Here is a 13,402-nt window from a genome sequence, read left to right on the forward strand (position 1 = left end):
GTTACTTTGAGTATAAAGTGGCATTCTTAATTACAATTACGTCTGCCATTGAATTTTGTGAAATTGGAGCCATATCTGTTAAAGAACTTTTCCTCCATTTTAATACAACGTATTACACACCTTCTGCTATTGCGTAGATTTAAAGGTAGCCATCCTGCAGCAAAAAAACTGATGTGTGTTGCATGTTTCATCAGAACTTGTTAATAAAATTATTGCTGTTAGATTTGTGGAACCATATAGATTTACGTCATTAGTATTAATTCATATATGTTCACATCAAGTTGCCAACTAATGTAAATATTAATTACATGAGTAAAACTAATAGATCTTGTTTTTTTCTAAATTTAGTCTATATAACAGGGCTTTGGAGCTGTGCTCCAGCTCTGCTCCAGCTCCAGGCAAAAACCTGCAGCTCCGCTGCTCTGCGTCCAGCTCCGGGCTCCACTCCAAAGCCCTGCTATATAATTAGAAACGGTTCCTCCATTTGGATGTCCCCTGAGCTGCTTGTTTATTTAAGCTGAGATATTTTGTTCCACATAGTTCAAAGGAAATTAATGGTGGTGTTATCAGTGGCCCTTAAAGCGATATACAGAATTGTACCTATACTCTGTAACCAAATCACCCCTTCTCTTTGTTAAACTAAATAGATTGATCCTCTAGTGTCTGTCACTATTAAAATCATTCTTGTGGCTCTTCTCTAAAGACACTCCAATTTATCAACATCCTTCTTGAATTGTGACACCAGAACGGGACACAGAATTCCAGCAGGGGTCACGTTAGTGCAAAATACAGAAATAAAATAACCTCTCCACTCCTACTCTGTTTATACATCCAAGGATTGCATTCGTCCTTGTAGCCACAGTGTCACGCAGGGAGCTCCTGGTCAGCTGATTATCCACCATGATCCCTAAATCTTTTTCAGAGTCATTGCTTCCCAAGATAGGGTCTCCCATCCTGTAAATATGTCCTACATTCTTTGTTCCTAGATGGATATATTTTCATTAAATTAAAAGGCATATTGTTTACTTGCACCCAGTTTACCAAGTGATCCAGTTCACTCTGTGTTAGTGACCCATCTGCTTCATTATTTGTGGGTCATTTGTGAGCTTTTTAAGTGATTATTTTATGTTTTTTTTCCCCAGTCATCAATAAAAATGTTAAATAGTGTAGGGCCAAGAACCAATCCTTATGGGACCCCACTAGAGATACCCATTCGATCATGATTCCCTGTTTACAATTACATTTTGAGACTTATCAGTTAACCAGCTTTTAATCCATTTAAGATGTATCATGTTAATTGTATGTGTTTATAGTTTTTTAATCAAAATGTCATGTAGCACTTCCAAGCTGCCACCCTCATATGTCCCAGGTTCAGCACATCTCTATCCCCACTTTCATGTTAAATTGTTCTGGTAGTAACCCACTTGATGAGCAAACTCCACAGGATTTTTGGGCACTGCAGGGATCTTTTAGCTTAGGTACGAGGAGCGTTGCTGCAGAGCAAATGAGGAAACCAAAAAAACACCTATGGGGGCAGTTGGGGGGAGAGAGAGAGAAGCTACCAGCTTAATCATGCAAGTTATTTATTGCCAGGTAATAACCATAGAGGAGCCAAACAAACAAAACAGTTATAATATTAAATCTAACTTAATTTGATTATTAAAGTCAGGTTTAGAAAACTATAACGGATCACACAAGTCAGGGTCAGAAGGCTATACCTAGAGAGAGAGAGAGCTGGGTTCTCACCACTCTGTGAAGCTTGAATCGATAGGAGATCCCAGGTGGTGGTGGTAGCTGAGGGTCCGGAGTGCTGGAGACAGGCAGATCCCCCACCATGATCAGTCAGGAGAAGATAAAGTCCCAATGGAACTGATGCAGATTTTAGATCCAGGCATCAGAACACTTACTTGAGCATAGTAGGGGTTTTTGTAGAGAAACAACAATAGTTCAAGAGAGAACACTAGATTTGTTTATGTGTAAACAAGGGAGTATACCAAAGTTGTTTTGTTCAGGCTAGACCATGGGAGCTGATCATTCCTGGCTTTGGGCAGTGTTCTTTGTAGGGAGCTCACAAAATAATTAGGGAGCTTCACTGTTTTGGATACCAATAAAGGATTTATTACTAGAATTGGTCTGATAACTACTGAGCTGGGTGTGTGCAGGCATGGGTTCATTAACATCTGGGGCAGAGATCCCCTATCATGCAGTGCTTCCCTGCTTTTCTGGTCCCAGGGTTCCGTGGGTTTCTTGCCTTGGAATCTCTGTTCTCCATTCTATATGCTGATAGAGCTGCCTCTTTGTCCCTTATTTGATGCAAATGAGGCTAAGGGAGTTTTCTTAATCCTGTCATCCTTATCCCAGCGGTTTAGGTGCATCTCCCACTGCCTTTTTATTGCTTTTTATAAGTCTTTCTTCTGATGCAGATTTGGCTCAAGTAGAGGCTGGTGTGGGGAGGTCTTTTGTGAGTCAGACAGGCTGAGTACTGTGGCCTGGTTCCCCAAGAACACAGAGCTGCTAGGTAACACACAGGAGAGACTAACTAGCTTCCACAATTCTCCCATCCTGAAGAAGTTGGTCTAGTGGTCAACCGGGCCAGCAAAACCTGGCTTATTCATTTGGGGTTGGAGACATTTGGGAAGCCATCTGGCTAGAAACATTTAATTCACTGAATTCCAGTGAAGGGACACCCATAAACAAGTCTTTATACTTTTAAGCCTCTCTGAGGATAGCTGTTTATCACATATAGATTTTTGTAAAGAAATGTGTATCCACTGCAATCTCTGAACATAGGGACCTCAGCATATGAACCTGTAAGTGGTTAACAAAGCAACTGTCTGCAAGGACAAGAGCAGGAAAAGAAAATTGTCATTCTGCTTCCTTTGATGGTGAAATATTGCTCAGTCTTGAGAACTGGTTCTGCTTTGGCATTATTTTACTGGTACCACCATCAAGATTTATTCATAGTATCTGTGGGGCGGGATTATCAGTTTATCACTGAAAGCAAAATAGAATAAATTGTACTTTCAACACTAGGAAGCCTTCGCAGTTCAGAGGTCTTGTGAAGGATCCCAATTTAGCTATATTAGAAAGAAATACCATTGATTTCTTCAGTTTTATTTGTTCTATTCATATTCCCTACTCCTCTCTAATGCCATGATAGCTCTTTCTGTTATAAATATTGGTCTTTCTCTAGACCTCTAGACCTTGTAAATACTGTTTAAAGCCTTAGTCCATTTTGCATCCACAGATCAGTTGATAACCTTTCTGGTTAATCCTACTTTGAAACAAAGCACTTTTTGTTTCTATTGAAAATTAATTACCTGGGCTGTCACACAGCCAATAAAATTGATATTTCACATCATTTTAAAAGAGCTCCAGTTCTGCTTAAAATGTGATTTACAAAAATCTGTCACAGGCAAAGTTTCTTTTTCTTTTCATAATTCATTGTAAATTGCTTTGAATGGCAGCCTCTTTAGTTGGTACAATAATAGTAGTGAGATATCCCAGGGGTCCATTTTAACCCCTATATTGTTTATATAATATAAGAATAAGGGGCATGCAAAATCCAAAGATCTCAAAATCTGCCACTAACACCGAAAGTAAATGAGTAGCAAGTAGCAAATGATGAAAAACAACGACTAATTCAGATGGCTTTGGAATAATAAATGAAAAGGCTGCTCAACACAAGCAAATATAAAGCTATAGATCAGACTGTAACAAACTAAAATAGTGTATGTTTTAAGTGGAACAGTCATGCAGGTTTACGTAAGAGTTACAGTAGGAGCTATTGCAGAAAAATTACTGCAGCTGTCACCCTTATTGTCTGCCTCCAGTTAAAAAATAAAAAAGAGGGAAACTTCAATTAAAGGAAGTGGTACTTCTATTACTGTGTAACCCTTCTGCCTGTCAGAGTTGGCAGCAACAAGGGCCGGGTTCAATATCTAGGGGATCCATTCCAACAGTGCAATGCAAAACCGGCTCAAGCCCCCACCCAGTGACCTGGCACAAATATATACCACCCCTGCTGGGCACCTCCAAGAGGCAATACTTCCCCTCTTGCAAGCACAGAGTCTGAGTGTGGCTAAAAGCCTTTTAATAACAGAGAGAAACAATGTGGCATTATGTTGGGGAAACACCACCAACAGGATTCATAACACAACCCATGAGCAAAAACCCACCCCAAGTAAATTGGGTCGTGTCCTTTCCCTTTGGTTCTTGAGTCCAGCAACCCGAAATCACCCAAAGTCCCAAAAGTCCAATGACCCAAAAGTCTCTGTCCCTGGTCAGGGCAGCCCCAGAGTTCGAAAGTTTATCTGCAGAGCTTTGCCTCCCAACCTGGGTGGAGATCGGGGTGGGGGAGGGGGAAGAGAGGTAAGGGGCATCTTACATGATCTGAAGCTGATTGCCCCGCAGCTCCATAGGGCTCCGCTCCGCTCCACCAGCTCCGCGTCCCACAAGCAGCTCCCGCCGTCCCACGAACTGCTCCACCAGCCGGTCCACGAACTGCTCCGCTCCATGTCCCACAAGCAGCTCCCGCCATCCTATGAACTGCTCCACCAGCCTGTCCACAAGGCACTCCAGCCGTCCCGCAAACTGCTCCACAATATATCTTCAGGCTCCCCCACTACTTAACACAAGGCTCAGTGATGTCAGCTCTTAGTCAGTTCAGCTCTTTGGTGAATTCAGCTTGTAGTAGGGGAGCCTCAGTGCTGGTGCACCATTAGCCCAAAGTGAGCTCACCAGCCTGCAACTAGACTCCTAATGAAATCAAAATTAGCTCTGATATTCCACAGTGGAGAGAGGAGGAAGTGCAGTTAGCATGTAAGGCCCATACCACCAAGTATTAATACTTGTCTCCAGTCTCTCTCAATTCACAGAGTTTTGGAACCCATGACCCTTGCCTAGCGAGTGCTACTTAGTTGATGATGAGTCCCTCCATCATAACAAAAGGCCAAGTACAGTTCCAAGCACAGTTCCCATAATCAGGGTAATAACAATGTATTCTTCCTGCCCCAATAACAGAGACAATGGGGATCCCACAGCAGCCAAAGTGACCATTTGGGCAGCTATGGCCTCATTCTAGGCGGAGTGGGTGTGCCTATGCAAATGAGATCAGCCCCTGAAGTTCTTTTCCACAGCTTGCCACACCTCACCACCAGATGTCAGGGTGGAGCTCTTCCTGACTCTGCTTACATCATTGGAACACTGCAGAATCAGCAGGTTCAATCTTTGGCGTGGGGTACCTTGCGTAGCTCAGCGGTGGCATATGTAGAGTATTCAGAAGCAGTGTTTGATGATATCATAGGGTCAAGCTTCTCCCTGGCTCCAAAGCATGTGCTGCCACACCCAGTTCTAAACAAGGAGGTTTACTCTCTTAACAGGTTAACAAATATTCAGAAAATAGTCTGAACTCTGTCCGTAGCCCCAGGCTTCAGGCCACGCCTCCCAGAGATCTCTGGCAATCAGCTATACTTGCTTCCTGGCGCAGCAGGATAGGGCTACTTCCCTGAGCCCCAGGCTCATGGCTCCAGGGACCCAGCATAGGAGCTAACTCTGTGCCAGTGTGGATTTCCGTCCTCATGGCTCAACCTGTCTTAGACGTTCCTCTCTCCAGCTGCCTAGGTGTAGCGCAGCCCTCTTTAATGTAGAGTATTCAGAAGCAGTGTTTGATGAAATCATAGGGTCAAGCTTCTCCCTGGCTCCAAAGCATGTGCTGCCACACCCAGTTCTAAACAAGGAGGTTTACTCTCTTAACAGGTTAACAAATATTCAGAAAATAGTCTGAACTCTGTCCGTAGCCCCAGGTTTCAGGCCACGCCTCCCAGAGATCTCTGGCAATCAGCTATACTTGCTTCCTGGCGCAGCAGGATGGGGCTACTTCCCTGAGCCCCAGGCTCATGGCTCCAGGGACCCAGCATAGGAGCTAACTCTGTGCCAGTGTGGATTTCCGTCTTCATGGCTCAACCTGTCTTAGACCTTCCTCTCTCCAGCTGCCTAGGTGTAGCGCAGCCCTCTTTAATTAGTTGGATTGCGCTCACCTGCTCCGATTCAGGGGAGCTGGGCTTAGTCTATCACAGGGTCAGCTATCCTGTCATACAGGGCTTTTGAAGAAAGTCTACCTCTGGCCTTCAACTGCTGTGACTGTCACCCTGATGTTGAATGTGGACATCCTTCTTGTTAAAAACTCAGGCATAATCAAGTCTACGGTGAGATCCTTTGAATACAATATTTGCTGTATGCATTGGCTTTACACTACTATATCTGAGTGGCATATTTCCACTGAAAAACATTTTTATTAAAAAAAGAAGAAAAATCTATAAAACTGTTTTCCATTTTCTGACCAGGAAAGAGAGGGTGATTCAGGGGTTAGAGTGCTAGCGTATGATATTAATTGTGATATTAATAATATAATTGCTTTATGCCAACCAAAAAGCAGAAACAAGAATTCTAATTCTGAAAAGTTCCCTTCTGAGGAAGGCGGAATCTGAGATTAATAAAAACTCAGTATGTAAGTGCAGGTAGAAACTTAAGTCAGGTACCTCATAAGGAGTGAAGAAGGGAGGGCTGCTGAGGAGTGCATGGTTAGTGTGAGAACCAAAGGGAACCTATCCAGGTTGCTACATCTCTTCCAGTACAAGAGGATTCACAAGCTCCCAGGGAGATCACCAGAAGTGACTGTCAACCAGATAGATTATGTGAGCACAGAGAGATTGGCATCTCCTTTGAGAGATGTCAGAGTCATCTTTTAGTTACAACGTTACAACTCAGATTTAAAAAGATCCCAAAGTCAGACAAAAAGAGTATTATTATAGCAATAGAGCAGTTCCAGGACAAAGAAAAGCAGATAGCTTCCAGACTGCCATTTAGCAGCCTTTCCAGTGTTTTACAGGTCCAGGCTGATGAAAGTCTGGAAGAAGATTCTAGTCGCTTTAGTGGAGGAAGTAGTGGGCCGACAAAGAGGGCAGAAGAAAGATGCCTGGATTACATCTGGACCCTGGGCAGCGATTAGTGAAAGGAGAAATCTCAAGGCAAAAAAGGAACAATGCAAGACACAGGAACACTTTCAGAGGCAGATGTAAGATATAGAGAAAAGGACAAAGAAATACAGAAGAGATGCAGGCAAGATAGAAATCCGTGGGTTCAAAGAGAAGGCTGCTGTGGCAGAAGCAGCAGCACAAATTGGAGACTTCAAGCACCTATACAGAATAGTGAAAGACCTCTCAGGAAGAACCAGGCCGTCACAGGTGATGCCCTCAGGGACTATGTGGAGGTCTCAACTGGCTCTAGGTAGCCGGAACTGGGTTGGTTCTCTGCCACCATTTATCACTAGGCTCCACAGGGCTGGCACTCCCCAATCACATGCTAGATCTCAAAATAGTTTGAAGTCCCACTTTGTGTAGGTAGTGGGAGCCAAGGCTGTGCAGCTCCTCTCCCAGATAGAAACTCAATCCAAAAATGAAACAAAACTATTCCCTTTGTCTCTGAGGAAGCCTGTTCCCTCCCACTGAGGGACTCCACAGTCCTGGTTCCTCATTGGCCCAGCAAAGGGTCTTTATAAATCACTCCATCCAAAGCTCCTCATTGGCTTTTCTAGGAGTTTCCAGTCTATTCTGTCCCCGACCCGGACCCTAAGCAGGCTGGGAAATTATATCTGGAGGTTCTGGAGCCATGGTTGCTGTAGTATTGGGGGAGGACCCCTAAAGGCTCAGTTCTGTGTTCCAGGAGCTGTCAAACTCCAAAAGGGAATACACAGAAGAGCATACAACCTTCTGCATTCACTTTGGTCTTCATAGCTGTGATTCCAGCTTGCCCCACCTCAAGTTCTCTCACAAGAGGTCCCTGAACAAATTAGGCAGAAAACACATCTCTGACCCTGACAACCTGGTCCAGTCTCCTCAAAGTCATGAAGCTCTAGCCTGTGGTTAGCTTTGAAAATTCCCCTTTAACCAGCACTTTCCTTCAACTGTCTATTGCTGTAATCACAGATTATATGGGCCTCAAAAACATCAAAAGGGTGAAGAAGAAAAAAAAAAAAGAGGCAAGTCTTGGGGAAGTTGTCCTGCCTACACCTCTGGAATTAATAGCCAACTTATATCAAATGGCCTCAGCAGCTGTTGTAGACTTCAACAATCCATAAAAATAATTAATTGCCTAATAAATCATTCACCCACTGTTCTCACACACGTCCTTTCTCTAGTTCTCAAAATACATTCAAATCGATCTCATAACAGCTGTCAGCCTAGTTTTTTTCAGAAACAAGAATTAAGGGACTGGTTAACTAGGTAAAGTTGTTCCTGGCCTTTACTGTGTGAGAGTTCACAACTTGTGTTTTCCATCTCAAAGCAGAAAGTTTGCTTTGCAATTTCAATATAAAATCCATTTAAAACAGAGACCATTGACGTTTACATTGTTGTGTCTCATATGAGCTGTTTCTCCCACATCAGTACAGAGTTTGTGCAGCTCTGTGTCACTGGTGTTTCCTTGCCACTGATAGTGGCTAAAAGGCACCTCCTAAGGATGACCTGTGTATTTATTTCCATCTTCTCCAGACTTACAGAATGGCAGATATTGGTTCTGGCTTGTACATTTTGGCTCACAGTGTAGATAGTATTTCAGCTGATGTCATGCTAGCTCCATAGGATTCAGATTCGACAGACAAGTGGATTATTTTTCTAGTACATTATAATAAAGTTATTTTGGGAGATGAATATTTCCTTAAGACCAGATTGTGCCTGGCTGTTCCAGATATAGGCAAGACAGGGAGGGTGCAAGGAACTTACTCTCTTGCATCCCTCTGCAACAGTTGGCAGTCCCTTTCCCCCCTGGAGCACAGAGACTTGTCCCTGAATGGACAAATGAGCTGTTTCCATGACCATTTGGCTGTCTTGGTCTCTGTTATTGGCCAGGGATGCCTGCCAATAGGAGCACATTAAATTAGCACTAGCACAATCAGTAAAGTAAGAAAATCCAGTATTGTATAGTGCAAAGAATGTGCAGAGGGGACAGGCAGGATGAAAACACTAAAGGGAAAGGGAAAGTATGGAAAACAAAGGCTCAGAAATAGAGCAGAGGTGTCACTCACCTGTTTGCGTCACCATTTCCATCACTATGTTCTCTGCTGTTAGCATGCGTGGGCCTTCTGATACAGTGGCTGATCCTGCAGCCAGTGGTGTATTGTTGTGGCCAGTTCCATTCTCTTGTGGTCCCCTCCCCCATACAAAATCTCATGTTTAAACCAAAATAACATCCACAGACATGAAAACAGGTGAATAAAAGTAGAGGAAGAATACAGTTTGCAGTAAAATGAGCAAGAACATATGTGGACAGCTAGTTCCATCCCAGTGGCCAAAGACAGAGAACACTATGTATGTTTAGATCTAGGGTGCGCACGCAGTCCCCTAGGGTTAACTTATTTTTGTGCAGCTTCTTATAAGGTACGCAACTGCCACTTAGCGGTTACTTCCAGTAGTCTTTTATTTTCAGGGTAACTCTCTTCTGACGTTCTCTTCAGTATTATTCAAGTTTATCAAGTCTTCCACGAGATTGTTCATTTTTTAAAAATAAATCCTAGTCACTGTTAGCTCCAGCCAATACTGCCATAATTAAGTGTCAAGAAAAGTATCTTCAGCATACACTGATTCTTCTCTTGATACCAGTGTAACAACTGTTATTGTTAACTGGATTTATCTTTAATTCTCCCCTCACTATTTGTGACACTTCTATAATATCTTCTCACTTTCTTCTGTCCTATAGAACATTTCTAGTTAGTCCTATAGAATATTTCTAGTTAGATGATTCTCAAACTGTTCCTTACATTACTCTGAAAAGTTTGTGAAGAAAGATACAGTTTATATCATATCGCTTTGACTAAGATGTCCTTTCTGAATTTTTGTTTTAGGATACATTGAAGAATCTTGTGTAATTCCTTGTCCATTTGATTGCAAACTAAGTGACTGGTCTAGTTGGGCCACTTGCAGTTCTTCTTGTGGAATTGGAATGAAAATTCGATCCAAATGGCTTAAAGAAAAGCCTTACAATGGAGGTCGTCCATGCCCAACACTGGATCTGAAGAATCAGGTGAGGTGTATCAAGTAGCCAATAAAATATTATCAAATATCTTTGCTTTGATCAGTGTACTATAAGGAGTCATTAAATAAGTACTGTTCTCAACCAAATAGCTCATGGATAGAGTTTGTAGTTTCCATAACGTAGTCACTGAGGTAGCTCCTCAAATTTCATTTTGATATGCTCTTCAGAAAAACTCCAAAGTATGATAAAAAAAATCTTCCATGCCTTAAGTTTTGATCTTAATTTAATGGTTTTGATCATGTCTGACTTGATAATTTAAAAACTTGGTCTTCTTTAATTGTTTTTAAATATTTCAAAAGATAACATTTTTTTGCTAATTAAATCTTACTGGTTAGAATTGTGCAAACTATTATTATTATTTATTTTTAAAGGTACTATAATTTTTAAAGGTACTATAATTACTATGATACAATTACAAGATAATTTTCAGGAATGTGCACTAATGCATGTAAATATAACACTAAACTATTTCAGATGGAAAATTAGGAGGAAAGCATTTCTTCAGATAATGTGGTAATTTAATACAGTAAAAGGATATTGTCTATTAAAGCTGACATCATAATATATAACTAATACATCTCTTATTTTTTATTTGTTTCCAAAGAGAACCACAACAAAATCATTCAGTATCAATATAAATTCTCCCTTAATTTTCATGTCAGGTATTTGTAAATGTTCACCTTTACTCTATTTCACCCCTGGAGGCAGCCACCTAATTAAGAAGGCAAGGTTAATACAAATCTCTTGTAAGAGGTGCCTTTGCTGTCCTTTAGTTTACTATAATTGTGTACTATCAAATACATACCTGACATTATTCCCTGGAATTTCACACTCTTGAGCCCATCATATCCAACACAAATTCAGATCCTATGATTTGGACTCTGTACCCCTCTAAACAGGAGGGAGCAGCACATCCTGGCACATGTCTGCACTAGGGGTTAGATGTGTGTCTAGCAGAGCCATGGTGGATCTATACAGAGTGCACATACAATGGACCACAAACCTGTATGTGGGGAAGAGCGACAAAGCACATCCATTACTCCTGTCCATATCCAGGCCCTGTAATAGCATTCCTAGGCCATTTGTCTGGGGTATCCCAATTTGCATGTTACTGAGATTCTGCCCCAACTGCCACTGTTGTTCTTTATTATTTGAATAGCGGCAGAACCTAGGTGCCCCGTTGCAGACCAGGACCCCATTGTGCTGACCGCTGTACAAACACAGAACAAAAAGACAGTCCCTGTCCCAAACAGCTTACAATCTAAATACAATCTAACTACATATGTTGCACCAGCAAATTGCTATTTACTCATTTGTTGTAAGACCAAGATTTATCTTTTAAATATTAGACTTTAAATTCATTTTATTTGTAAATCAGGTTCACAGGATTTCATTGTCTTCATTTTTCACTCTGAAAGTCATCTTTGTAACCTCACTTTGGGCCAAAGTTGCATTCAGTAGCTCCCATTGAAGTGAATGGAAGGTGTACACAAACCTTCACCTCACTCTGAAAATATGACTGTTTCATGAGTGTTATTAAAATAAATACAGTATTGATTAAAGCTGTAATGTATGGAAATGCCCTTTACTGTTAATCTGCATATGTTTAATGTCCAAGAATGGCTTTACAGGAAAAAATACCTCAACTATTATTGTTATTTAGGGAACTATATTATTGTTATTTAGGGAATTATTACCCTAAAAAAACTTCAACATTTTAGAAACAGCTACCTAAATAATGTTATATGTGGAAACAAGACTAATAGAGTTTTCATAACTATGTTGATTGATTTTACGCACTTCTACCCTAAATCAAATTGATCAAGCATTATTCAAAGTTTTTCCTACTCTCATATCTCAGTAGGTTCAGTCTGTCAAAATTAATTGGCAAAGGGACAAAAACACATATATTATATGGAACTTTGCAATAATGTTATTTGTGTAGGTCTTTCTTTATCTAATACCTTGCAGGTCCCACAGCTAGAGGAACCACTCATTTAAATTGCAACTGTGGCTGCAGTAACTGTATTCTGTATGACAGTTTTGAAAGCCTGGATTCAGAAGTGGCTTAATGTTATTCACAATTTATCCTTTTCTCCTTCTAGATATAGACAACCTTTTAAATCTTTTTATTGCTTTTTATACACCCAAATACAAAGGTGGCAGTCTAACTGTAGCGGTAGGGTCCCAGGAAATATAATATGAGAATGCAGGTAAGATTCATTATATCCATACCTCAGTGCTTTCACTTACAGAGCAGGCAGATCACCAAAGAAGCAAAATGTTATCCTACAGTAACTCATACAGCGACAATAAGCTCCTTTCATAATGAAAGGATATGAACTCTTGTCACCCACAGACACAGTAGATGATGTCTATTAAAAATAAATATGTTTTTATAAACCTTTCCCGGTCCCTTGCCTATTCGATTATCTAATTTCAAACCCCTTTTAGAAGGAATTAAAGGAAAGAGACAGTCAAAAGTTGAGAATTACTGACTTTTTCGGATTCACTGGTGTATAATCCTTGCCAAGAAACATGACTGTTAGTTAGCTAAATGGGGTTGAGTTTTTTGCCTCCTTATCTAGGCATCTGAGACATGATCTAAAGCCCATTGGATTCACTAGAAAGACTCCCACTGACTTCTATGTGCATTGGAATAGACCTATGAATGGAAGGTCCTGATGTCAGTAGAACCACATTGAATTCTCTAGCTTTCACTTGGATAATAGGCACACCTGTAAGGTGGCATGAGGTTAGATTGCTATCCGTGATGATAATGACTAGTCCCAAAATAGGATTTGTATTTCCCAACTGATGGTTCAGGAAGACCATTTGGATTTCACACATTCACAGATTTTAGGGCCAGAAGGAACCATTGTGATCATTTAGTTTGCCCTTATTTATAATACCAGCTCTAGAACTTCACCCAGTAATTCCTGCATCAAGTCAAATAACTTGCGGTGAGTTAGAGCATATCTTTTAGAAACACATTGAGGATGAAATCCTGGTCCCATTGAAGTTATTGGGAGTTTGGCCATTGACTTCAGTGGAGCCAGGATTTAACCTCTAATCTTGATTTAATGACTGTAAAAGCTGAAGAAGCCATCTCATCCCTAAGAAAGTTACTCCAGTGGTCTAATCTAGATTTGTCAGACTTCAGTTTCCAGTCATTGGCTCTTGTTATGCCTATGTCTGCTAAATTAAAGAGGCCTCTACACACAGACATTTTCTCCCCATGTAGAAACTTTCACTGTGATCAAGAAGAAAAGGAGTACTGGTGGCACCTTAGAGACTAACCAATTTATTTGAG

The 13,402-nt window shown here is 41.1% G+C and overlaps 1 protein-coding gene across 2 annotated transcripts in view; it reads left to right on the forward strand.

The window, feature by feature from the left end:
• THSD7B (thrombospondin type 1 domain containing 7B) overlaps positions 1-13,402 on the forward strand; it is a 517,186-nt gene that overhangs the window by 385,228 nt on the left and 118,556 nt on the right. For both annotated transcript variants that reach the window (XM_073305365.1, XM_073305366.1), the window contains exon 15: positions 9,899-10,077. In XM_073305365.1, the coding sequence (XP_073161466.1) occupies positions 9,899-10,077 (179 nt within the window). The remainder of the gene's footprint in view (positions 1-9,898; positions 10,078-13,402) is intronic.

This window comes from Lepidochelys kempii, chromosome 11, assembly GCF_965140265.1.
Source record: "Lepidochelys kempii isolate rLepKem1 chromosome 11, rLepKem1.hap2, whole genome shotgun sequence".
NCBI lineage: Eukaryota > Metazoa > Chordata > Testudines > Cheloniidae > Lepidochelys > Lepidochelys kempii.